The sequence below is a fragment of the Enoplosus armatus genome, chromosome 13, assembly GCF_043641665.1.
Source record: "Enoplosus armatus isolate fEnoArm2 chromosome 13, fEnoArm2.hap1, whole genome shotgun sequence".
In the NCBI taxonomy this organism is placed as follows: domain Eukaryota; kingdom Metazoa; phylum Chordata; class Actinopteri; order Centrarchiformes; family Enoplosidae; genus Enoplosus; species Enoplosus armatus.
In genome coordinates this window covers 12,604,288-12,631,326 of record NC_092192.1, presented here as the reverse complement: position 1 = coordinate 12,631,326, position 27,039 = coordinate 12,604,288, and the positions used below count along the sequence as shown (strand labels likewise).

Below are 27,039 nucleotides of genomic sequence, written 5' to 3'. Positions count from 1 at the left end.
GTTCTATAAATAATAAATGTAATAGCATTGATTCACAGCCAATCTCGACAAACTCTCATGCAGCACAGGTGACAGTGTCTAGAGAACACATACATTTCCTCTTATTCCTCCAGCTTATAAATGAGCCAGGGGATTGGTGGTGGATTAGTGTTGCTTACAGTGGGATAATAATGCGGGATAATGAAAGTATATATGGTAATATTCTCCTTTAATTATTTTTAGGTGGTGGACCAACGGTGTAGTATTATAAATGTCAAGTATAATCAGAGACGGTCACTGCCTCTCTTTAATTTATAAAGGAATATTAAATCTATTTGTTTTAAACAGGTCCTGTGTGCTCATTTAAATTCGTCCCAGTCTGTCGAGGGTTCAGATCTGGTAGAGGCTCTATTTGTTCGCGTGGCTCTCCTGGCTCTGAGCGACACCAGGTTCAGTAGTCTCTCCAGCTCGTCCCCAGAACCTGCCAGACTGCTGGAGCCGAGCGCTCCGCGATCCTCCTGCGATCCCCTCCACTCCCCTGTCTGTAAGTCCCACGCCCTGAGCGGGGGCATGAGTTGAGCCGGGTGCAGGTTGATGCCTGGGGGGCTTGACGGGTATCCTTCGTAGGCTGGTCGGGTTGGGGGTAGAGTGTCATAAAGGCTCTCTCTGTCTTCATTTTGCTCTGGGTGATGGCTGGACTCTCGGTATTCCTCGTAAACAGGCGAGGAGCTGTCTTCACAGCTGTCATGGCCGTGCAACTGCTGACGGTCTCTGTGGTCCTGGCGTGCCCCCATGTCTCTGCTGCTGTTGCCCGTGCAGCTTCCTTCCCCGTCGTGAATTCTCTTTTCTTCTCTGTCCAGGATGCGTTTCCTCTCCCACTCACCCGACTGATTCCTCTCCCACTGGAAGGCCCTCCTCTCGGTCTCCCGCACCCGCTCTCGGCCCCTGTCACCACCGTAGCCCATCACTCTGTAGTCCAGCTGGAGAGACCGGGTGCTGCCTCCTCGTCGGATGTTCTGCTGGGTGTCACTGAGGTCATAATGGGATCCCACCTCTGGTGGACGCAGACGTGACGGTGACAACCAGCTCGAAGTCTGACTGGAAGACTCCCAGCGGTATGCTGAAAAGGAAAGAACAAAAACAGGAAAAATAAACAGTTTAAAATAGTTTAAGTGACCAATAGTACATAGTATGTTTGTGGCTTTGTTGTTGTTATAATTCCTTAATTGTGTGTACAGGCTGTGGAAACTAATTTCCTCTAACGGAGGACAATAAATTATATATCTCAGCAGTTCTCACTTGAATCTGTGTGTTATATTGCAAACCTTTCCGCATTGCACAGTGTGAGCAAGGAATGAGATTATCTATTTAATAGGATCAGCCTGCGAAAGGTGCCACATCAATAAATCACTCCACTTCTAAAACGACAGTATCGCGGCAATCTTATCTACCGGAGGTAAGCGAGGTGACACCAGCGAATATGCTTTTGTGAATCAGTTACTGGGGGGACTGATCTGAAGATGTTCACAATTACTCAAATCACTGCTGATTCCATCTCTGCCCTCCTAAAGCCACAGCAGCTAACTCGAGGTGTAAAATCACTAACACAAGATGCCAGGTTCTGGGATTTGCTGCCTCCAATAAACAAACCTCCTTTACTTAAAAGTAAAAAAATGTCAGCCAACTTTTTTTTACATTAATGAATATCCTGTGTATATACTTTGGCTTGTTGTGCTTGTTTCTATTTTTTCTCCTCTTTAGTTTTTCCTCTGCTTATTATCTACTCCCTTGATCTCTTTTTACTCTCACAGAACTGTGTTGCTTGTTAGTTGTGTGTGTGCGATTGTGTCTGTACATGTGTGAGTGTGTGCTGTTTGTTTGTGTCTGTGATGCAGTGGGAGGCTCGTGAAATGGCTTTGTTTCTTACTGTGTCACTGTGGGGTTTACTATGTGCTCTGTGTGTTTATGTTGTGTAATTGCTCCAATTCTCATTTAGAACTTATTAATGTGCAAATGAAACCAGTCAACAAAATTATTATTTTTTTCTTTTCATGCTGTTAAATGGACTGATGCAGAACTCCCCGCTAATCCACTACTTCCTACAAACTACAGCATGCAGGTTGCATAATTCATGGTTAGGTTAATGAGCTGTGAGTGCAAAAATATCATATTGATGAAGTGAGAGAAGCCAGAGAGGTCACCCTCTGTGTGGGATGGAGAGTACCTTTCATTAGCAATGCCTACTCCTGGTATATAATGCAAAAAAATGTGGGAGTTCTGACTGCATGCCATGCTCCTGAAATATCTCTACTTTTGGTTGAAATATTTTCAATTGAGTGCTTAAGGGGGGGGGGAGAAAAGAATGAATGTTCTTACAATCCACAATGTACTCTTTGATGAACTCTACACAAATCTCATCTTTGCTCTGCAGGTGGCGACTTGCTATCAGTGAGGTGGAAAACAAAACAAATATCTCATGGGACAGGAAGCCTTTGATGATGAAATGCTCCTCTCGTACAAACAAGTGAATGCAGAGAGACATGGTGAATTATGACAAGGAAGAAAACACACTCGGTAAAGGGAGAGGGAGACTGGCAGAGAGCCATTTAGCACCGATACATGTAAACAAACAAATACACACACGCACGGACAAAATTCATAACACATGATAAACACATGCACACTGTAAATGCACACACAAAACATGTGCTTGTATTAATGTCAAATGTAGACCAAATATTTTCAGACCCCATTTTCAGAATAACAGCCTTTTCTTTCTCTATATTGGTATTTTTGACTTTTTTATGCAGTTGTTTCTGTAGTGCCCTGTGTTTGGTACGTATGTATTGTCCTGTCACTTTTCTTGACTAGAAATATACAGTATGTTTGTACATGTGTTAACTTGAATCCAATCGGTTATTTGGAGAAATAAAGCCTCTTATGCTTCAGTAGGCTGGCAGTGAGAGAAGCAGAAGCGCAGTCTTGCTGGTGGGTAAGTAATGAAATGCTTTGTGGACCCAGTGAATTACATGCAACTGAGAGAACAAACAGACTTGGTAACTATGAGCCAATTAATATTGGTTTTTAAGGCTGGAAGCAGCTGACAAGAACAGAGGGATCTTATAGGATAGGTGCAACAGGATTACGACTGCCCTGATCTCTGTTTAAGCCGAACCATGCGTTTGGTAAGAGTGTAAAGTCAGTGTTCAGCCTGTAGATGATGCCCCTTTTAGTGTGGGGGGAAAAAAAAGTGTTTGAAGCTGCCTTCTCCTTTGCCATTCTATGTGGATGTGGATGTGAGGCTTGGCTCAAAGTGCCCCTAAAATCCACTGAGACTCTCTACGAGGCCGGGGTGAAAGCTTTGCTTTGCTTGGAGTGAGGACCGCTACACACAACTTGACCGAGCTATTAAATGTCAGCTTCATTAAAATGATCTTAATCAACTATTTATACACACTAGGCACTTGTGTATGTTGGATACTTGCCTGAAATAATTATGTGGTGAGATAATTGTTTCATGCATAGAATATTTTTGGACCTAATGTTTTTGTACATCATCAATCATAGAAATCTGAGTTTAATATTGGGTTTGGGTTTGGTAAAGGTTTATAGAATCTGAAACCAGTATCAAATCCACTTCAATTCAATCCAAAGCCTTTCAAATCCCTGATCAAACCCATTTTGGTTTAGCTTTCAACAGATTGTAGTAATTAAAGACATAAATAACTAAAAGTCTGACATTCAATTGAGATCTTTATCAGCTTTTGTTGACTAAGAAAGCAGAAACACTGCTGTTTTGAGTGGAAGCCTAATTAACAGAATTGATCACTCACAACCAGTTGCCACAATCTGCAGGAAGAGCCTGACACATACTGGATTTATTTTGTGTGATATCTGCCAATATTTGTTTTCTAGAATAAAAACATAACATACGAAAGCCCTGAGAGGCAAGTGAGAAAATAGAATTCCTGTGATCTATTTTCTAAGTCTGATCTAAATTGTCTTATATCCTGTGTTTATGACTCAAGAACAGGTGAGACAATCAGTTTTGCCAAGTGAAAAAAAGGTTTTCCAGGATTATTTCCCTGCAGGTGAAAAAAAAGGTTTTGGCACACAATGTTTCTTTTACTCAGGATCATCTTTCTAAGTGTTTGATGTTGTAATACTCATTTCGTCCACAAGACGCTGAGGTGCACCACTACCCCATGTTCTAAATAGGACTAAAACTTAAAATGTGTGTTAGCATTTCAATGGATTCTACACAACATTTCTAGCCAAAAGAAAGACATGAAAGTAAACACAGGAGAGAAAACAATTTAAATGAATATGGAAATAAAAAATTCTGGTGATCCATTTTCTAAGTGATCTATTTTTTTTTCTCACTTGTCTCTCAGGTCTTTCGCAATAATATAAAGGAGCCATTAATATTAAGTTATTTAATTTAAAAAAATTTAACCAAGATACTGTATGTACTGAGTGGGACCTTTTACTGGCCAGCCTGATGCTATAGAATTAATGTTAATTAGCTATAGCTGATATAATCTGTTTTTTTATTTTAACTGAGGAAAAGTGATGAGAAGGCTGAATATTGTGTTCTTTACTTTTTGCTAGATTCGAAATGTAACCAGCAATCAGAAACCAACTGTAGTTGGAAATAAGGAAACATAACTAGAAACTGGGAGCCTACATGTACAATCAAAGTTTGGGTAGGAAAAAAATGGCGTAAACATAAATGGTAATCTGTGCTGAACAGTGTATGATGAAAGTATTAAGAGAGAATACTGTAAAGACCACAAAAGGTTGGGTTTTGCAATCACAGCCTGAGAAATAAAGCCAAAGGGAGGCAAGTTAATAAGATGTTTTTCAGTTGCTTTGCAACTCACTCACCAGGGCTGTTCTGCCGCTGTTCTTTGTCCATGTTCGACACTACAAAGGGAGAGAGAAAGCAAGAGTCAGAAAAGACTGAGACAAACAACATAGAAACCAAAGGGGAAAAATTGAAACACGGAGAGATCCAGTGTTAGAAACTGACAAAAATATTGGAAATCTAAGCAGGATGTTTTATTCTGAATAGAAAGAAGAGTGAACAGCAGAGGCTCGGCTGCATTCAGTACATTATATCTTAGTGCTACACCACTGAACAAACACTCTGACATCAGAAGACAAAAGAGACAGAGGAGTTAACAGAAGATATTGTTTCATACCTTCACTTTCAATATCATCAACAGCATCATTGACGAGACGTATGACTGTCACTATCGAGGCTGGGCAGAATACAGAAAGAAGGAAGAAGAAGAAGAGAAACAATGTCAGTGCATTTATGAATAGGGTAAGGTTTCATGTGCTGGGTGTGACTGCGATGAGATGAGAGAACGTGTGAGCATGTGTGTGCACACGTGTTAAGAACAGACGAGACATGTTAGTCCTGCCAACACGTTTGTATGCTTGTGGTCTGTGTGTGTGTGTGTGTGTGTGTGTGTGTGTGTGTGTGTGTGTGTGTGTGTGTGTGTGTCCTATAAGGGAGTGGGAGAGACATGAGGACTCCTTTTCTTTGCAGCTATAGTAATTGGAGGAGAAACAAAGCACCTACATGGGCTCTTTATCAGAAAAACAAACCCACACACATGATCATTATACTTAGCTCACGGAAGATCAATGGTATTGAGTTATCTGGGAAAAAGACACGCTATAGAATTCAAGGAAAGAGTTAATAGTATTGAGGTATCTGGGAAAAAGACACGCAACAGAATTTCAAGAAAAGGGCTTTCTGTGCATTGGCCTTTGATGCATTTATATGTATGGATTTGGTTGCATTAAGGTACCTTTCATGAAACATTTCCATTGGTCTATTGTCTGCTTGCTTTTCAGTATGTTAATGCATTAGAGTAAAAGTGCAAAGTGGACTGCTCCTACATTTAGTTTATCTACAGCAGTGGTGCTGCCTAAATATGAAGCAATGTCTACTTAAAAAACTATTTCACAAGAAAAACGGGTCATTTTAGCGTTTTAGAGTCTCACCGTTGTCATCGAAGGACTCAGAAGTGTAGGAACTGAGGGAGTGCTCCTCAGAGGTGGAGTCTGAGAGACACGCCACCTCGTCCGCCAGCTCGGACACATCTAATGTACAAACACACACAAACACAAGTACATATTCATTTCCAAATCCCTTTTAGAAGCATTTTCTTAATAACCAACAAGCCATACCAACATGTTCCACCCAAAATCAGATATAAATTAAAGATTGTTAAGCTGATATAAATTCAAAATATTAAAGATGTTTCATAATGCAACATTCAAATGCCCATATTCATATGCCCACTTTAAGAGTTACTGAGTGCTGTAATCATTCCATCTGTCCATCCTGGCCATGAAGACATGCCTTACTGGCACGACTCAAAGCTAATATGAGGTTTCTGCAGTCTGAGTTAGCCAAGTCAAGTGGGTAGGCTCTTGATTTGGCTAGCTAGGACTACAGAAGAATTATATTAGCTTTGGCTGAACGCATTTCTTCACAAAACTATGGATTTTCCTATCTCTTACACTGAAGGGATGTCTTTACAGCCAGGTTGAACAGGAGAAATGATTACAGTGACCAAACACTCTTCCAATGTGCATATGGGCATGTGAGTGTTGTATTAAGATAGACTTTTCTTTAATATCCATCTATCCATACCATACCAACCACTCACACACATAAGCTATCCACACATAACGACAAGTTGCGGTATCTCCAAAAATAATTTTGATCTGTTCACAAAAGCTGCCCAACTGCTTTGGAGTGCAGCATTTTCAACAATTCCCAGCAGAGCCACTTTAATGCCGTCTGCACCAGCTGGAGGTGTCATGGCGGGTGAGGACGACAGAGTTACTTGTTCTAGTGTAGTGCCGTGCAGCAAGATGTGAAACACAAATTCTTCAAAGTACATGGAAAAATGCAGCCCAAAGTACGACCAATCACTCACACACACTGTAGTAATCAAAGCTGCCAGCCTTAACCTACATGTCTTTATAGGCAACATTTCAACTATAACGGATGCTTACAAGTATGGGTGATTCCTGACAATGTTTTCCTTTGCTGACATGTTATTTGGGAGGTCAGAAGCGCCTCTGAGTGACTGTTTGTCAAACAACTGCCGGAGGGGCAGGGTGGGCACTTATGTGTCACAATGACTTCAGATAAAAGCATGTTGCTATGAGGACTGTCTATAAGACTGTCTGTTAAGCCAAGAGAGAGGTGCGTCTGCTCTTCCAGGTGCTCTAATCTAGCAGCAATAAAATACCTGGTTTCACAGTAGTTTTCAAATTGGGAAAGAGATACAGGAGACCAACAGAGCGGAAAGCATCGGTATGGGCTCTGAAAACAATTCTATTTGGAATATAAAACTGTTTGGAAATAAGAACTGGCAGCTTGGCTGATGTGATTAAAAGTAACTTTTGACAAAACTAAAGAGGCTTTATGTTGGTAGGTGGAACGAATAAGAAAGAGCAGACAGAGAAAACAGTTTACTGACTTTTCAGTGCCTCTTATACTGAATCTCAATACACTTCAAGTGCTGACCTTAATGTGTGAAATAGCTGGAGAGTTGCCATTGAATGCTCAGGATTCTTAGTCTTGATGAAAGACAACAGTAAATATTCATGGCATCAGTACCGAGACTCAGCATTAGCACATCTAAAAAATTAAAACCACATCCAGTCCAGTACCGTTTTCATAAATCCTGTGCAGATATGTAACAAGTGAAAATGTATGATCTTGACACTGCTGTGGTTTCCAGCAATATATACTGTTTTCTGTTTGGCAAAGCAAAAAACAATTTGTTAGTGTACCTTGGTAGCATGGATTGTTTTAACAGGTTTTGTGATTGGTGGCTTGCTTCTCATAACTGGACACAGCATGTCTTTGCCACCCTTGTCCGTCACATCTTCTAACATTTCCTTGTCTGTTTCAACATTGGGATTTACACTGAAGTATCTACAAGCAAGCAGTCACGGCTTGGCCCATCTTATAACCAAAACCGCACTCTGTCCACGAGGGGACGGGATGTCTGGACATCAGCTTTAGCTTTCTGAGCCCAAGCTAGGTGGTCGTGGTCCAGTGCGTACGGAACAAGAGAAATGCTCCTGTGGGAATGTGAGCAGTAAGGCAGCACCATCAATCAAACTAAATAAGAAAGGCAGCCCAACAGCCACTGGTCTAATTCAGCATGCAGGTGAGGGGGACACTTGTCAACATACTAGAAGAAAACATTTGACTAAAAGTAAGCATTTTTCTTCTATTCTTTCTTTCTTTTCCATTTATTTTCTTTCCTCACATATACCCATTCGTTATTGTGCCAGCGACTACCCTGCCATGTGCCACTGTTGGCAGCCATGCCTGAGGTTACGGACCCGACCCCTGCTCTAATCCTACCACTAACACTCAGCCGAACCATATCCTCATCCTGGCCCCAAACTTTTTAAATCCCCTACACTTTTCCAGCTGTACGAGCCTTCAAAAAGTCATTTTCTGGCATTCCCCGTGTAATTCTGACAACATCTGTCATTCTAGAAAAGGTAAAACTTCACATCACACTAATATTTAATTAAGTTGAATTAACTATTAATATTAATTAGCACACAATCTGGTTTGGCTCCCTTCACTTTTTCCATTATTTTTCAAATTTTTCCATTCAGACCAATTTATAACATTTTAATTGGAAATACTTATTACCACTAATACTAAGCCAAACATAGGTCTAATCCTCACCTCCAACAGTTTTAACTCTTGGACTTCTTTCCATCAACCAAAAACAGCTTCACAAATTGCTTTCTGTAATTTGTCCTGTAATTGGTACAGTAATAGTCACAGCATTTGAACGGGGAAGCCTCCAATAAGAGGGTTTAATCGGCATTATGATGTGACTGTTTCTGTGAGGCATTAGTTGTCAAAGTCATTCAGTCATGAACCTTTCATTAAAACTACATTTCTTTGCAAACACCATGAAGATCAATATAGCCTTCTTATTCTGACACATCCTGTATTTGAGAGCACAATTGCCAAAACCTGAGCAATATGGGACCTATTTATTCGGTATTTAATCATTCATTAGATTTTATTTATTCATGAGCATCAGGTAGTGACAGAAAAAAGACCAATATGTTCCCTCACGTATCGACTTGTGCTTATCCATTGCAATATTTATTATTGTTATACTTATTTGTGGTTGTTGTAGTGTAAATAAACAACTAAACTCTTTCTATTTGATTAATTAAAGTGGCAGTTAACACTGGAGTCATTAATGCAATAATCAGGGTATTAGTTTGCTATTAGCTTAATCACATATTAATTAATGGACTGTGATGTAACTGGAAACCCTAGAGGCACATGCTTTTCTTTTTTTTGTGCATACACTCAACAGGGGAGCAAAAAAATAAAATAACCTATTTCCCATTCCCACAGGAAGGAATCAATAATTAACAGGCAGGAAGTTCCCACTGCAGGCTGTATTATTCAAACAACAGGTTGGACAGAGAATCGAAACATGTGACGTCTACCTCAGCAGTGAGATGCAACGTGGTTATTTCATTGACAGAGAACAGTGAACTGTGCTATTGCTGCTGACAGCGTCGGCAGCTAAATATCAGACTGACGTTGAACTATCTGGCAACTAGTTCTCACCGCTCTCGCTCACTTTGTCATCCTCTCAGTTGACAAAGGTACACGTGAAGCAGACTTGGATGAAGACAAACGGTAGAAAACTTAGCAGAAAAGTTGACCTTTTTTTTGGGAGTGGAAGTGTTCCAACTAGTTTGATTTTGACTTAACTTTTTTGAGCAAAAGTAGGACAAGAACATAGGACATCAGTTCTGGCTGATTACCCTGACCATTCAAACAGAAGTGCACAGGAGATGTAAGAGAGTTATCCTGATACAAGAGGACATGATTGCCAATTTCAGCAGTAAAACCAGTAAAGTACCTTATATTATCATTTATTGCTCCCAGGACGTAAATAGTCAAACTAAAATGAAATGATGGCAAAATAAAAATATTACTGCTTAATCACTCTTGCTTACTCTGGGTCATTTTCTTTGATGTGTGTGATCAAAAGGCAGAGATCACTGTGAAATAAGCTCTCTCAGTGGAGATGATGGCATGGGTGTAACACAATGAGTTCATGGCTTGTGTGCCTTTTTGATCGGAGGTTAGAAACTGTGTGTGCATGTGTGCGTGCACGTGGTTGCAGTCTTACCCTGTGGACTGTTATCTCTCTGTGTTCTCTCCAGCTGAAAAGCTCTCTGCCCCCATTCCTCCTCTCTCTCGTGTCTCACCCTCTCCAGCCCCTCCTCCCTGGTTTCCTCCCCCTCCCAGGACACTTTGTGGGCTGGACTGTGCTCTGAGCGACAGGCCGATGCCGAAGGGAGGTTGGGCGCCACACTGCACACTGCGATGCCCCTCCTATTGGCCACACCTCGGACATTAGAAATGTCTGAGAGGAAGCTGCTGAACTGTAGAGACAGGAGAAAACAGCAATGCACAAAAATGCAAAATAAACACAAGAAAACAGGAAAAGTGATATTCAATATTTTTTGTATTGTCAAGAAATCCAATGAAAAGACCAAACTACCAACACATCAATGAGCGGCATCATTGCGCTGGGTAACATGTTCTTTCATTATAGTGAACATGGGCAATGTAGTTCATTTCGAGTCAATCCCACATACATGCTGCAATGTATGTGGGATTGCTTCCATGACTTCTCGCTACCGTACCAAAATATGCTGCTCAAAATGGTCCCCATTAAATGCACTATTTATTCCATTTAGCCCATTTTCAAAATGAAAGTATATATTTGTGACCCATTTCTAAAGATTTATAAGATTAAGTCTTCTGTAGAAATGAATAGGCTTTGGTTTTGGTCTTTTCATGGAATTTGTTGACAATAACAAAACTATGTAATATCTCCAGCCTTATCCTTTTAACTTCTTATTTATTCTTAATCTTACAATGTATTTTAAAGCCTCTTTCAAATTTCTCTTGTGGCATAAGTTTTTATTTGAGGAAGAATGAGACCGAACCAGTGAAATATGGAGCAGTTTATGCATCATGCTATCAGCCCATTCGCCTCAATGTCCTCAGGTTGGGTCATTGTAGCAGAGGTATTTTTTAACAGTACCACATGGGGGCGGGAGGGGTTCCAATTCTTTACATGGTGGCTTTAAATAAAATAAAATAAAAAGTATAATATTCTTTAAAGCCTTTTGTTCATATCATACAGTACCCTCCAACTGTTCAAAAGTAATAATTGGAATATTACTAAAATTTCATTGTCCCATTTTTTTTTATATCAAAACTCCATCACTCTGCCATATAAGCACTTTTTTCATAGCTCAACCCTGAGGACACACTTTCTCAAACACATTATGGCTGTTTGTAAGTATTAGACGTACTAATATCTAGACTCTAGAGTCTCTTTCAAACAATAAAAGGAATATAACTGAATTACAGAAGCACAGCATCATCAAAAATAGGAGCTGGAAGATATGCTGATATAAGTATTGATATTATGATACAAAATTGATATTAATTTAATTTTTTTTTTATTAGTAGTATATAGTATTGCCCACCTCTATGAAATTACTTTCCCAAAACTGCCATGATAAATACCAATGCACACTTTTGCATACCTGACTGCCCTCACTGGAAGTGGTCTTGTCACCATCTCCACTCCTCATGCCCTGGTTGCCGAGTCCTCCTGGTAGAGGGGAGTGGGCAGTCGGACGCACCATGACCTGGGGAGGTCCCCCAGTGCTGCCTCCCACCTCGCCATAGGTGCTAGTGGTCCCTGGTGAACCTGATACACGCACGGCTTTAAACTCAATCCCTTCGGCCCCCACTCCAGTCTTGTGCAGCATGTAGCTGGTTTCTGTGGAAATAGCTGAAACACCCATCACAGCCTGAGTCCCCGGGCCCGGGTCTGACTCTTTCCTAAATTTGATTTTCTTCCGAAAGGCGATGAAGAGTACGAGGAGGAGAATGATGACAAAGGCAAGGACCCCGATGCCAATTATCTCTCCTGGGCCGACATAAGACAGGGGCTCCGCCTGGGCAACACGAAGAGAAAAATCATAAAAACATGGATAGAACTGTGCAGATGTATCAGTGTCTGCTGGAATCATATCAACTCCAATTTAGAGGATTTTCACCTTTAGAATTCACTTCCATTCAGATACAGAACAATCACATATTTTCAAATTGCTGAGAAAACTCCTGCACCTGTTGGCATGATGAAACCTTTTCTAAAAAATGTTGCATATCAAGGTGTCAAGGTACAAATTGGTCTTTTTCCCGTCAGTCTGTGACAGTAGTACAGATTCCTTTAACATGATCAAGCCAGTCATATGACAACTGTATTTACTGTGCATGTTTGATGGTGGAGGGCACAGATACAGTGCAGTTGACCGACCACTTATTGACATTTTGTTGATGTGATGACGTATATATCTCCATTTTGTATCTACTCACTACTGCAAAGAATTACAACAATCACATTCCTGGTCTTGCAGTATGGAAGTAAAGATTAATTCCATGTATTCTTGTTTTAATACATGATGAGTAAGTTCCAGTACAAAAAAGAGCAACTTTTATTCCGCTTTATTTCCAGCAACAGATGTCCTCAAATGTCCTTAAAAAAAAACAAAAAAAACAAAGCTTAACGTATCCATTGGTTGTGAAAGCAGCTTATTAGGTTTTGTCAACTTTGGTTACTTCTCTGCTAATTACAGTCTTCTAGGGAATAATGAAAGCACCTTTCTTCTTACAATGTGTAACATTAATTGGGCTTACAGTCTCAATATAAGGTATATAGTGCACGACAAAAGTCAAGAGCGTGACAACTTCAAATGGAAACTGTGATTTACCCATTACCACACTTTCATTCATCTACTGCAGAGACAAACATACCAAGCTGGTGAATAAACCTTCCCGGGAGGCCACTGCACACTCAGAATTCTCAACAGCTCCACTGAGTATGCCAAGTCCCATTAGGAGGAAGCTGAATGCGCAAAAAGCAAGCCGAAAAGCTTGGGACTTTTTGGAATATACTTGAGTATGTTCTGCAAGATTCTGTAAGTGTTGTTCATACTGTACCTGCATGTCATCCCCCGGGTCACCAGGCGCCTGATCATCACAGAACTGACCCTCGTACCCCTCTGAACAGTTACAGTAGAACGACCCGAACGTGTTGACACACTCTCCTCCATTTCCGCACTCGTCTTGGTCGCACTCATTTACATCCTCATCACATCTGTGGAGGCATAGACAAATAAACTGCTATGCATGGGAGTGGTGAAGACGATTTGTATCAAAGTGAAAGAGAAGAATAGAAGATGAAAGCGTGACAGTGAGTTAAAAAGACAGAAAGAAAATAAATACTTTGGAGATCATCTTTTCAGAGGGCCTTTCTTTTGCTAAATCAAGGGATTATCTTCACGGATTCCCTATTATCCTCATTTACATGCTTCTGATTTAAAGAAATAAGCATGAATGCAAAAACACACACACACACACGCAGACAGACTAATATTCTTAGATAAAGGCGTAAATTCCAACAGAACATCACAAACATAATTTTACTCCACACACATACGTGCTCATCGTGGCTTGTCATTTCAAACATGGTGCCCCGCTGTGAGGGAGATAGAAAATACTTGTATTTCTCTTTTCAATTATTTTTTCTTGATGGGATTTTCAAAACACTGGACAAGAGTTGGTCTGATGTAAAAAGAAAGAGCACTTCTGAGGACTGCGGGAAGCTTCCTTGTACCCAAAGTTTCGCTTTAAATGAGAAAAGTGTAGGGAGTCATTAAGCATATGCAGTTTACGTAACAGGGCCTGGATATATTAGCCAGTGATATCTCCTCATGAATATTTTAGAAAATGAATACCTTATACCCTAATTAACAAACCTCATGAATTCAGCAAGTTGTGTCATATTTGTATTGTATGATTCAGCTTTTAAAAGGGAACCTTTCACATTTTTAGGGACTATTTCAATTGAATACACTCTATGTTATTATTATTTAAAAAAAAAAAAACGATTTCATAGCCAATTATATTCAACAGCTGTTTGCTTGTGGCAGAAAATAGTATTTGCTTTGGCTGTGGTTTCAATCTGTACTCATCATGAACTGATAATGATAATAAACAGTCTGCTGCCTTAAACATCTTCAATTTAAGTGAATCCAACTTCATCAAAAGCATTTTTACATCTTTGTCAAAAGCATTAAAAAGCAGAAGCATTTTCTCTTTTGAGGGAAAACTGCTCTCTAGTGGTGGCTCCATTGAACAACACATCAGCAGAGAGGTTACTTCAAAGGCAATTTACTGAGCTGTAATTAAGAAGGAAGCTAGAGAATGATTATAGGCTTTTCAACTGAAATTATTCTGAATTAAATTAGAAACACTATTTTATCTCACACAATAACAACTAAAACAACACAGTGGGTGCTGGGGTGCTAATGTGGGGTAATGAGTGTGTGTGTGTGTTTTCGCTGTGTCCTACACATGTTCTTTCACATTTGAATGTGAATGAGAGGGGAGATGCGGATGTTAATGTTTCTAAATTGTCACTAACCTAACTGTTATTGTGTGCATACACGCCATTCATCAGCAATGTTTTTACAGTCAGTAATTAAGGTTTAAAAGTGTGTGTGATTGCAGGCAATTTTATCTTACATAAGTCCCCCGAGTCCTCTGGGACAGCCACAGAGGAATGCACTGCCCACAGGCTTACAGTCCCCACCATTCTGGCATGGGTTTGGCATGCAGGAGGTCAATTCAATTTCACAGCGCCCCCCAGTGAAGCCAGCACTGCAACTGCACATGAAGCCTGTTGGAGAGAGAGATTCAAAATGTGACAAATGATAATAACGTGTATAATCAAACATTAATAAATAATATCAATATCAAATCCAGTTAATATCATGTGATTTTATTTGTGAGTAACTGACTGAATATTTAAGAGTTGATGGTCACTACTGCACAAACAAACCATCAAATTAGAATTAAGCAAAAATAAAAACTCAAGTGAATTTGTTTCATGTGACAGCAGTTGTTTATGTCATTTATATTTCCAACATGATGACTAACACCCACACACAGTCACACTGTCTTCGACACAGACCTCCAGAGGGCAGGCTGCTGCAGATGGCTCCGTTGAGGCAGGGCTGACTGACACATGGATCTGGATAAAGCACGCAGCCCAACTTGACCTCGCTCAGCCCGGCTATCTCAGCGTAACGGCTCCTCTTATTCTGGAGTGGCAGCTCGTTACCGTTCAGCACCAGTGAGCCCAGGCAGCCCTGGAAGCCATCCTGGGCTCTCGGGGGGGCCCTCGATGCACGGTCCCCGAGTCCCGGCCCTCCCTGGCTTCTCCCTGGCCCCGGGCTTGGCCTCTCGCCCTGCCCGTTTGTTGGCCTCACTTGGGCCCCGAAGAAAAAGGATGAATCTGGGGCCAGAGGCCAAAGGCGGACAGGTGCTCGGGCTGCTCGGCGGCGCTCCACGTAGCTGTCATCCAATGACAGGAGGGTGTAGTTCCTAGTCAGCTCCAAGGCAACAGCATGCCAGAGGCCGTCGTTTATTGGTCTGCCAGAGATACCCATAATGCCAAGGGTGTTGTCACAGTCCAACTGGAACCAGAGTCGGCCCCCTTCAATCTGTGGGAGGAAAGGGAAAATAGTTGTAACTGTAAAAAGGATGCAGCCACTAAAATACAGTCCACCCTTTGCTGAGCAGATCTTGCATTGGAAAACTATATAGTAAATACCATTAGGATGTAAATGTCTTTACCTTGAGCATGGTACAGGGGTTAACACGCGTGAACATAATGACTCCTCTTCTCTGAAGTGTTCTGATCCTCAGGCCGAGCCTCATCTCTCCACTCTGGCCACTCTCTGTCACTCTGTACTTGATATAACTGTTTCCAGAGAAACTCAGAGAGGTTTGGCCTACACATTCCCAAAACATAGAGATACAGGATTAAAATCAGAGGGGAAAGGCTTGAACTTATAGAAAAAGGCAAATAATATAAAATCAAATGCTTGAAACTGGTGATCTACTCATCTGCCCCCGATCAGATACACAGTAGACACATCAAATCCTACCTGCACACTCGTCTAGTCTCTCAGGCTGACACTGACAGACAGATGGCGCTGTAGGACCAGAACGGACACACTGCATGTCTGCTGGACAGGACTGACCATCACAAAGCTCCACAGGAGTGGGGCATGTCCCTCCTGTTTGGAAAGGATTATAGAACACAAGAAATATCTGTGTACACTATTTCACAGATTTTTACTAACTAAACTAATGACTAATACTGTAGATTTACACTGACAATGTGAGCTGGGCTTAGTTTAGATTGCAAGTGCAAGTGCTCACCAGGACAGGTGCAGGTCTCTGTAGGGCGGAACCTTGGTGACACCAAGCTGACCCTCTCTGTGCTGTAGGTGACAGGTGAGCCACCCTCCATCACCAGTGTCTGTTCACACATCCTGTCCCCGCACTCCAGCTCCCCAGAACAAGCGCTGCTCACCACCACTGCCCCAGCTAAGACACCTCGAATCAGGCCTCGCTCGGCTGCTTCCTCCAGCTTTGCAGACAACTCTTGCTGGGAGTAGATCCCCCCCATCCGTCCGCTGCCTGGTGTCTCTGGCCTCTCCATGGCCAGAAGCAAGTCCACGTCAGACGTTCCCGCCACTGGCTGTACACTGAGTATGTGGAGTGGATCCTGTTGTCCTGGTGACCATTTCCAGCTGGCTAGTCCACGTAGCATTAGTTTGATCTGGCTCAGGTAGCGACCAAGCAAGTCCTCCGGGGACAGGGAGCTGAAACGTAAGGTCAGGGCACTACGCAGCAGCACATCCGTCACCTGTTCGACCTGGACCGACACATCAGCTATCACAGCGAAACGTCCGTCACTCACTGTAGCATTCATCTGGTATCTGAGAGAGGACAAGGAAATCTGTTGTGTTTTCATATCAACAAGTTTTCAGCCTGTGTGTGTGCTAGAGAGTTGCGTGTTTGTGTGGTATAGTGTGTACCTGCCAGGTTCCAGGCCCGGCAGAGCCACAATGCTGCCATCCTGTCTGTTTATCTTAAACATGCTCTTGGGCTGAGGCTTCTGGGTAAACGACAACACGTCATTGGGGTCGCGGTCGGTTGCATAGATCCGACCAATCGGGCCGCCCTGGAAGGTATCTGTTGCCATAACAATGAAGATTTCCAGTGGGGAGACGGTTGGCTTATACTGACTGTTCCCGATGACCCTCAGAAAGATCCAGGAAGAAGAGGTAAGACTTGGCTTACCAGAGTCACTTGCCTATGAGACCAAAACAAAGTTACAGTAAGATATTCAATGAGTCAGAGAAACAGAGTTAAAGTTGTGCTGAAATATCAAAAACTGATTTAAGGTTGAAAACGAATTACTTGTGTACCATTTCTTACTGGGGAAGATGTGTAAAGAGGGTTATAGCATACAGATGTTTACATTAGGACACTCACTCTCCTGGCATCTATATAACCAAACACTTATAAGCAAAAACTGAAAAAACTGACTGGAAGCAGTCAATATTAAAGACAGACCCTCCTTCTATGCCACTATATTAGTGGTGTTAATAGCTTCTCCATTGCAGAAATGTGTTTATGTGCTGCTACTTATTAAAACCCAAGACTCTAATAGCCTGACTTAGCAGCCAACAGTGTGAGTAACGGGCTGCTCCTAATGCTGACTGTGTGTAACCATGCTAACAAAGTGTATTTGTCAGTCAACTTTTCCTGAATATATGGTGGTTGCTAACCTGGATTTCAAGAGTGAACTCTCTGGGGGCTTCAGGCCCAAACGCACGGTTGGACCTCAGAGTTCCAGTCTGGTCCAGGGAGAAGAAATTTCCCTCATTTCCTGACACGACGCGAAACACAAAGGGAGGGCCGTTTCTAGGGGAGTCTTTATCGCTGATTGATAGCTTCAGCAGAGTGATTCCAGCAGCCTGGTTTAGCTGGAAGTATGGAGAGAGAGGAGTTGAGATGTCACTGGCACAAAAACACACAAACACCAGCAAAGACACGCAGACGGTTACCTGTATGATGGCTGTGGAGTTGGGTGGAGTGAAGACAGGAGGGTTGTCGTTAACGTCGGAGACGTCGATGTTAAGGGTGACGGTGGAGGACATGGCAGGAGAGCCACTGTCGAACGCCTGCACTGACAAAGAGTACCTGGATACCTACATGGAGCAGAAGGGGATGAGAGTGCCATAGCATCTGTATGTATCAAGCAATATAGCAAGCACTGTTATGCTTGCATAATATGAGACTTTATTTGGGACTTTATTTGGTGCTGACCTTGAGCAGACTTGGTATTTTCTGTCTTGGCTGTGCTCATGAACCAGAAAATTACTATTGATTGTTTATGAGATATTCTACTTAAAGATGCATCCTTACTAGTTCTCTGTCGAGCCGCTTATTGACTTTGAGCAGTCCTGTAACAGGGTCAATCCAGAAGTGGTTGCTACGGTCACCTTTCAGGATTGAGTAGGTGATTCGCCCGTTCACCTGGCTGTCCAAGTCCTCTGCCAAAACCTAAAAAAATACACAGAGTAACACAAAAGTTAATGAAAAAGACAGGAAAGCATAGAGAGACCAATATAAGAGTGGAGAACCAATGAAGACAAAAAGTTACCCTTGTAATTGTCTGCCCAACAGACGCATCCTCGCTGACCAGAACATTGTAGATGTCCTGACTGAAGGCTGGAGCGTTGTCGTTGACGTCCATGAGTACAATGGTTACCATGGTAGCAGTGCTGAGAGGAGGGTTCCCGCTGTCCCAGGCCTCAATGGTGAGGTAGTAGTCCTTACACACCTCAAAGTCCAAATCATCAGCCACAGAAATAGATCCTAAAACATAAACATAACACGTTATGTATCGGATTCAATGCAAGAAATTCTTCTGCTCAAAATAGAGGACAGTACAAGGACCTCTGCTCACCCAGTTTTCTGTCTATGGTGAACTTTCTCAACTCGTTGCCTGACCGGATGCGATAGGTGATTTCAGCATTAAGTCCAATATCAACGCTCGTCGCCAACACTCGCAGCACCTCGGTTCCCACGGCTACATCCTCTGGGACAGTAACAGCGTAGTCCCTCCTCTGGAAGACCGGAGCGTTGTCATTCACATCCAGCACCAAAATGGTCAAATCAACCTGAGGGAGACACAAGAGACTCCCTATCAGTTCGTTTGTCTGCACTGCTCCTGGCCCTGAGAGACTTTCAGCACCTCGGACAGTGGGCCCACATACATAAATGGGAGCAAAGATACTAATGGCTTTACTAAAGATACTAAAGGCTTTACTAACAAGAAAGTGGACTGAGGCAAAAATTCTTCTGTATCCACCAAAGCCTGAGAAAGAATTTCTTGGCCGCTAGATAAATGTTAAAGATTTGTGGCTTTACTGAGCCAGATAAATACACTTTTTGCTCTATTGAGTCAACAATTCACCTTTTCTGGTAGTGTGATTTAGTTTCTGCCTTTTTGAGGGAGGTTACAGAAACGGTTAACTTTTGTTAGGAGAGCTGCTGGAGTGCATTCCTTGAATATCAATAATTTTGGAATGCTTCTTAAACATTTTATTTTGGAAGGAGATATTGCACACAGAAATAACAAAACTAAAAACATCTTGAAAGATTGGAAGTTGGACTTTTTGTAGCAAAGGGTTGGGAAGAAGTACGCACTTTATGAACTTTGTATATGTTAGCTTTTGCCTGGGGTTTATTTCCAGTTTGTGTTTCTGGTTTGCTTTGGCAGCCTCAAAAGGACCTAACAAAGACAAACCTAGTGGGTGTGAGAGAGCAAACACCGTCTTTTCCTCCTCTTTTCTGCACTGCCTCTGTCTCTGTACCTGCCACCTTCCCCATCTTCCCCATCCCACCCACTGTACACTTTGACGGAGCTTTATCTTGATTGAATCTACTAGGTCCTTTATCTGATCCCTGCAGTAAACATGTTTTTATTCATTGGCTTCTCCTATCCACGTGCATGGACAGAAATACAGATTGCACATCCACCAGATGGATGACTCCATGGCTGACTAATCTGCCAGTTAATATATAGTGTATAAATTCTAATTACATTATTGCGGTAAAATGGTTTAATGGCATAATCATATCTGTTTGTGTTTTTAGAAATAATTGATGTTAATTACTCAGAAGCTGTGTTAATTGCTCTGTATCTGATTTAATTACTCAGAACCATGATTATATCACCTAAAATATAAATGTTGTGAAGACTGTTGTGAATTTTAATAATGTACATTTTATTTATTCATTTTTGTTTGAGCTAGCATCAGAATAAGTGCCAGTTCTTTGGGGGGATCATGAGTATCTGGTGGAGTAACACTCCCAACTGAGATTGAATGTGGGTCACTGGGGTCACTGGGGTCACTGGGACCACCAACCTGTGAGGACAGTGCCCCCTGTTGCCCAGCTTGGTCAGTGGCCCGGACACGAACACGATAGGAGTCTCGGCTCTCTCTGTCCAGAGATCTCTCCAGAATTACCATCCCAGATACCGGGTCGATGGAAAAGAATCCACTGACTGGATCCACCAGAGAATAGACCACCGTGCGGTTGAGACCTGGAGAGAACAGAAGACAAATTCATGCACACCCAAGACTAAACATCAAGCCAAAATGTTCCTGTTCCTGTTCCTGATGATCTTTTTTCTATTACAGGGTAATTTTAGATACATGGTAAGAATAATAAAATGTGTCTCTTGGACAAGTAAGCAGTTTGAATGCTGAGTGACACAGTGGCTTTTGCCTGCATTCAGTGTGTGTAGGAAATGTTATCATCCTTGCTTTGCATGTTACACATCCAACATATAAAAGCACAACATCACACCAGCTTACCTTCATCGGGGTCGCTGGCTTGCAGCCGGGTAAGCAAAGCCCTGGGAGCGGCATTCTCGTACACACTAGCCAGGTAATGAGGAGAGGAGAAAGAGGGGGCATTGTCATTCACGTCCAACACTTTGAGAGAAATGTCAGAGCGGCAGAACAGCCCTCCTCCATCAGTTGCCTGGGCAATCAGTTTGTAGGTGGGCGTCATTTCTCGGTCCATGAAAGTGGCTGTACGCAGCTCACCTTGAGACACAAATGGAGAAGTGTATAAAGCGCTAGAAAATATGTGATGTATGGATTGTTTTGATACAAACACCTAAAGAAAAACAATAATCAAATGTACCAGTGTTTGCATCCATGTAGAAATCTTCGACCCCGATGCCAAACAGTGAATATTGGATTTCAGCGCTGGAGCCTGAGTCAGCATCTGCTGCGCCGACTGTGAGGATGCCCTTGTTAGTGGGAATGTCCTCAGGAAAAGAGGCGCTATACACAGCCTGGCACAACACACACACACACACACACACACACACACACACACAAGCACAAAGTGAAACCACAAACAAAAACCAAAAAGCATACATCCAACACATCAAAAAACACAATCAACTGTTGGGCGCAGCATCCATTATCCCTGCTGATAGAACAGCACAACGGCCCTTTTCTGACCCCGCCTGTGACTGCCTGTAGAAATGAACTTTATGACCTCACTATTTCATCGAACACAGACCAGCATGATGGGAAAACTACTGTAGTATGTCCATGTATACAGTGCAGCATATACCACCCTGCTGCTTTTGCTCTGTACTGCAGAGTTATCCTGTAAATGATTTAATTATATTTAGAGCTGGAATGATTAGTCAGTAAACTGATTAGTCCACCAACAGAAAATGAATTAACACTATTATGATAACTGACACCTTTCAAGCAAAAATGTCAAACATTTTCTGGTTCCAGCCTCCCAAATGTGAGGATTTAATTACCTGTTACCTTTAATTTACCTGTCTCTGTTTTATATAATTGAAAACTGAATGTCTTTACTAATACATTTTTGACTGCTTGTCGGACAAACAAGCAATTTTAAGATGCTCTACCTGTATGGTAGAAGCAATACAGTGCAAAAGTGGCATTAGTATATGCACCTTTACTGCCATTACTGCTGCTACCACCTCGACAACAGACCACTACTGCTACTTCAAAAAGAAATGCTATTATAGAACAGGTACAACTGCTATTACTTCTACCACTACTATTGCTACTACTACTACTACTACTACTACTACTACCCCTTAATAATTTAAAAACATGAGATTCATGTGCTAACCACACAGTTCAGTCCGTGTCTGACTCTTAATGTGTTTCCATACATTTGATGCTGCTACCGTGTAATGTCGTGTAACCACCTTGTAGCCACACAGGCCTGACTTGTCTAAGAACAGACAGAATATAAGAGGAGAAGAGGGACACAGGGAGGATTGATTTCAAAGAGAATTAGTAAGAGTTTAGAGAGAGAATGAAAGTTTCTCAACTAATTATGTGAAATTGAAGAATTGCTGAATACTACTAAATATAAAAGGGAAATTCCCAGAAGACCGCACTGCCCAATTATCTTCCCTTCTCACAGTGATCTTCTTCTCATAGATCAGCTTGTGACACAGTATTAACGTTAATTTTAGTCTTAAAGTAGCAAGGTAGGAATTAGCACACTTGGCTGAAGTTGATTGGTTATCACTGATTCGTGTCATTTCTTTGCATATATTCTGTAATTTGTGTAATTTAAAGAGCACAGTCCATCAGATTTTGACTGTGGGCATTTTCAGATTTTAATTGAACAAATTCTGTTTTACTACATCCCCAGATTTTGGCTTTAGAGTATGCAAATTTTAACATTATGGAACACAATTTTTTTTCTGAGCTAAGCTACCCTTAAAATTACCCAAGAGGAAGTTCATTATTGTGGGAATTAGGGCCTGTTAATCTATAGCCTAAATAAATAGTCTCTAATATTTACTGTGCATTGACATTATCATACAATGTATTCAAAAGGAAAAATCTTCCTACACTCCACAGTCTGCTCTGTGTTGGTTTGCTTGGATTTTTTTTATTTTATTTGACCCACTTCCCTTTTCCTGTATCCCTGACCTGGTTGCAGATGGGACTGTTGTCGTTAGCATCCATGATGGTAACTTCCACGGCAGTACGAGCTACATACAGGCCATCGCTGGCTGTGATGTTGAGCAGATACCAGTCCTGCTGCTCACGATCCAGTAGACCACTCACATAAACCTTCCACTCTCCCTGCACCAGGGCCAGGCCAAACACGCCCCGCGGGTTCCCGCCTGGAGATTAGACAGGAGAGGATTAAAACGCTGACTGACACTACACAGCAAAGAAAGAGGAGAGAACGCATTGTAACAGACTTGTGAACAAACTAGAAGTCTTATTCGTTCACAAGATGAATAAGCATCAGCTACCCACCCATCCACACCCACCCACACACACACACACACACACACACACACACACACACACAAACAAATGATGCAGGTACCCTTTGGCACAATCAATAAACATCTATCATCAGAGTGTAAACCAGACTCGTGGTGCAGCAGAAATGGCCTTTCAAACTTTAAAAATTTGACCTTTTATTACAACACTTCCATTAGGCCAATCAGTATTTTTAAATGTCAGAACACCAGGCTAAAATATTTCATCTTTAGTCATTATCAGACAGTGTCATGTCACATCAAGCTCAGTGTCAAGGTGAGAGTTTTGCTGGAGAGGCTTCACAATGTTTTGAAAAAGGAGCGACCACACAAAGTCTTGTATGTGTGTGAGAGACTACCTCCGATTGTGGAATTCCAACTAATCTACTCATTTCACCCAGGTTGGTTGATTTTATTGAAAACTACATAACATAAACTATAGGTTTTAAGCATTTTTCTTTCACTTATGTTGTATTCAATTTGAGAAATAAAAATGTGAACATACAGGGTTTCTCTGCCTCCCTTGATAAAAAATGAAAGGTAAATCGTGTGTTTGACATTTGAGTTCAAAGTAATTTAAAATTTGACCTTTAATAATAAAAACCCCATTAGGCAGAATGAGTTTTATGCAACAAAGCCTCATCTCACTGCATGATGGACAATTGCTGCAGCAGAGCATGTCTGTGTTCGAAATCACATACTAACATACTATTCATACCAAGTGTGACTATTCATGGTATGTGATTTCGAACACAGCCTGTGTTGAAGTACATTATGTTAGTGTCCTCTTCATTTCCTTACCAGCGATGTAAATGCTGACTAGGTGGTTTTGATCTGCGCCGTCTCGATCTTTGGTTTTTAGAACAGCTACCACCTCACCGAGGGGATCGCTCTCCTTTACTGCACCCCGGTACAGCTCCCTCTCAAACAGCGGTGGGTTGTCGTTGACGTCCGCCACAGTGATGGTTACCACCGTGGTGGAGGAGAGAGACTGTACCTCCCCCAGATCAGAGGCCACTACTTTAAAGCTGTAGCTGGAGCAGGCCTCGTGGTCCATCTGACTCACTGTGGTGATCCAGCCCGTTTTACTGTCAATAGCAAAGACAGAACTCGCAGTGATGGGGCCACTGAGGGAGCGAGCGTCTTCTGTCAAGTCCAAGTTGTAGGTGAGCAGAGGTCCGAGGCTGTAGGTTACCTGCAATTAAAAAAAAAAAGATACATACAGTAGCCTTTCAAAGCACCTACAACACTCTGAACTGAATAACTGTACTGAGAAACACAAATACAATAACAACAAAATACTCAGTTGAACTTGTCACACACCTGTCCATTAGAGCCCCAGTCTGGATCAAGTGCACGCACTTGGACCACTCTTGTCCCTGCTGGCATCCCCTCCATCACTGTGGCTACATAGGTGTTAGTCTCAAACACTGGCTTGTTGTCATTCACATCCAGGATCTGCAAAATGACAAATCTTCACTGACTCAGCCCAAAAAAGTCTGAATTCTACTGAAAAGACAATGCAAATGGATTTGGCATTTAAATTGCATTCAATTTCTTTATTACATTGTATTTGAATAATTTCTGAATTGTACATTTTAAATCATCTACAACAACCATTTTAACAGAAATGCATTTCTGATCATGTAGTTTTATGGGCTGTGTGTGTGCAGTCACTACCACAACCCCTCATGGTTCATTTTGCCTGACTCAAACTTCATTTTCTGTAGTTCAGTTACATTTTATTTGATTGCACTCAGAGGCCGAAAAAAAGATTAAATTCAGTTCAAATGAAATAAACAAAAGGAAACAACAGGCTCTATGTTTAACTGTATCACCAACCTTAACCTCCAGGTCTACAGTGGACACAGACTCAATCAGGTCTCTTCTTGTTGTTGCTGCAATCTTAAAGCGGAAGATGCTGATCTGTTCGTAGTCTAGCGGCTTGATCAGACGGATCAGACCTGATTCCCTCTCCACCAGGAAGGTCCCTCCTTGGTTGCTGTCGAATGTCTCTCCTCCGACTACGGTGAAGAACCCGGTCTGTCCAGGGCCCATGTACACAGACCCCAGGGCTGTTCCTACTGCTGTGTCCTCGGGGATGGTGAAGGAGTACTGAGGCTGGCTGAAGGAGGGAACAAATGCATCTGGTGGGACGACGTGGATGAAGGCCGACACCAGCGAGTGTTTGGGCGGAGAACCGCAGTCTGTGGCTTTGACAAAGAAGGACAGCACAGTCCCCTGGAGGTGGTCTACGGTGCTTTTAGTCATCATCCAACCACTGTCTGACTCCACCTGGACAAAATCACAATGCCGTTTACATCAACTTTAGAGACAATACTCCTAGATTGGTAATAGAGCTCACATCTTTGACTCTCAGCCTGAACATTTGAGCCACTTGGTATCTATTTATGTTTATATTCTAATACTACTTTTTAATATGCATTGATATTTTATTAGCCTTTTATACCACAGCTTTTTGTTTCATTTACAGTTATAGTTGTTTATTTATGTGCTATTTAAACAGTGCTAACTTTTGAACAGCAAAAACTGAAGCATCAGTCTTAATGTAACATAATCTTCATAGGATGAGTAAAAATTCATAATTACAGTTAACAGATGACTGTTAATTCACTGAAATGGGGAGGAGGTATCAATTAAATTGAAATTCAGGATTATAGCATAATATATTTAATATGGTTTACCCTGATTAAATACAGTTGTTGAGGTTTGGATCTAGTTAGACTTTTGCATCTTTTTCTTGAAGGAACTGAGAAGATGTTTGCAGCTCTATTAAAACTAAGAATACAGCTATGTAGTGCAAGTACAGTAGTCTAAAGTACAAAGTTAAAGAGCAAGAACGTACTGACCTCCAGCACATCAACCAATGATAGGCGTGCCTCGCTGTAAAGGGAGTAGGTGATCCTCCCATTAGACCCAGCATCAGGGTCAGTGGCTTGGATCTGTGTGACCAGAGAGCCTTTGGCCACATTTGCTTTAATGCTCATACGGTACTCCACAGCTCTGAACCGGGGGGCGTTGTCATTCTCATCAGCAAGAACCACTCGCACTGTGCAAAACGACGCACGGCCTGGAAAAATAACAGGATATAAATATAAATGTATGGATTCATCAAATGTACATAGTTTGAATACAGACAAAATGGGCATTTTTCTACTGTAACATTCATTTTGGATGATAAAATGTAATGCATCGGTAAGGTGAAGATGCTTAAATTTTCATTCATTTTCAGGAGTGTGGGATCTTATTGTACAAAAGCTACCCTCTTACAGGCAATACCTGCAGTGCATTTACCAAAAACAGTGACCACTCATGCATTAATATTAGCTAAATGTTAGGCCAAGGTTGCTTTTTGTCAGTTTACAGTCAGTCAAAAATAATACCTCCACCATCCAGGGCCATAACAGTCAGTACCATGTCCTTGTTAAGAGGATTTTCTCTGTCTAATTTCTGAACAGTGGATATGACTCCATCTGCATCAATGGTGAACTGAGTTTTCCCCAGATCATTGATGAAGGAGTAGGTGATCTGGCCAAACAGCCCAGAGTCCTCGTCTGTCGCACGAACCTGGAGGTGCATACAGAGATTCAGGAAATAATGTCAACGTTCTTCAACATCATTGTTC

General features: G+C 41.8%; 1 protein-coding gene across 1 annotated transcript in view; it reads right to left on the bottom strand.

Annotated features, from left to right (window-relative positions):
- Nucleotides 1–338: 338 nt before the first annotated feature.
- LOC139295463 (protocadherin Fat 3) overlaps nt 339–27,039 on the bottom strand; it is a 57,324-nt gene continuing 30,623 nt past the window's right edge. Inside the window, exons 25-52 of the mRNA XM_070917657.1 lie at nt 26,798–26,981; nt 26,264–26,484; nt 25,236–25,688; nt 24,717–24,851; nt 24,195–24,588; nt 23,050–23,246; nt 21,251–21,404; nt 20,917–21,150; nt 20,464–20,642; nt 18,999–19,212; nt 18,693–18,907; nt 18,455–18,592; nt 18,094–18,237; nt 17,815–18,012; nt 17,059–17,336; nt 16,397–16,959; nt 16,120–16,251; nt 15,806–15,963; nt 15,141–15,672; nt 14,693–14,846; nt 13,106–13,262; nt 11,644–12,060; nt 10,209–10,464; nt 5,998–6,096; nt 5,184–5,243; nt 4,867–4,905; nt 2,356–2,421; nt 339–1,099 (exon numbers count right to left, since the gene is read on the bottom strand). Coding sequence (XP_070773758.1) covers nt 339–1,099; nt 2,356–2,421; nt 4,867–4,905; nt 5,184–5,243; nt 5,998–6,096; nt 10,209–10,464; nt 11,644–12,060; nt 13,106–13,262; nt 14,693–14,846; nt 15,141–15,672; nt 15,806–15,963; nt 16,120–16,251; nt 16,397–16,959; nt 17,059–17,336; nt 17,815–18,012; nt 18,094–18,237; nt 18,455–18,592; nt 18,693–18,907; nt 18,999–19,212; nt 20,464–20,642; nt 20,917–21,150; nt 21,251–21,404; nt 23,050–23,246; nt 24,195–24,588; nt 24,717–24,851; nt 25,236–25,688; nt 26,264–26,484; nt 26,798–26,981 — 6,732 coding nt within the window. The remainder of the gene's footprint in view (nt 1,100–2,355; nt 2,422–4,866; nt 4,906–5,183; nt 5,244–5,997; nt 6,097–10,208; nt 10,465–11,643; nt 12,061–13,105; nt 13,263–14,692; nt 14,847–15,140; nt 15,673–15,805; nt 15,964–16,119; nt 16,252–16,396; nt 16,960–17,058; nt 17,337–17,814; nt 18,013–18,093; nt 18,238–18,454; nt 18,593–18,692; nt 18,908–18,998; nt 19,213–20,463; nt 20,643–20,916; nt 21,151–21,250; nt 21,405–23,049; nt 23,247–24,194; nt 24,589–24,716; nt 24,852–25,235; nt 25,689–26,263; nt 26,485–26,797; nt 26,982–27,039) is intronic.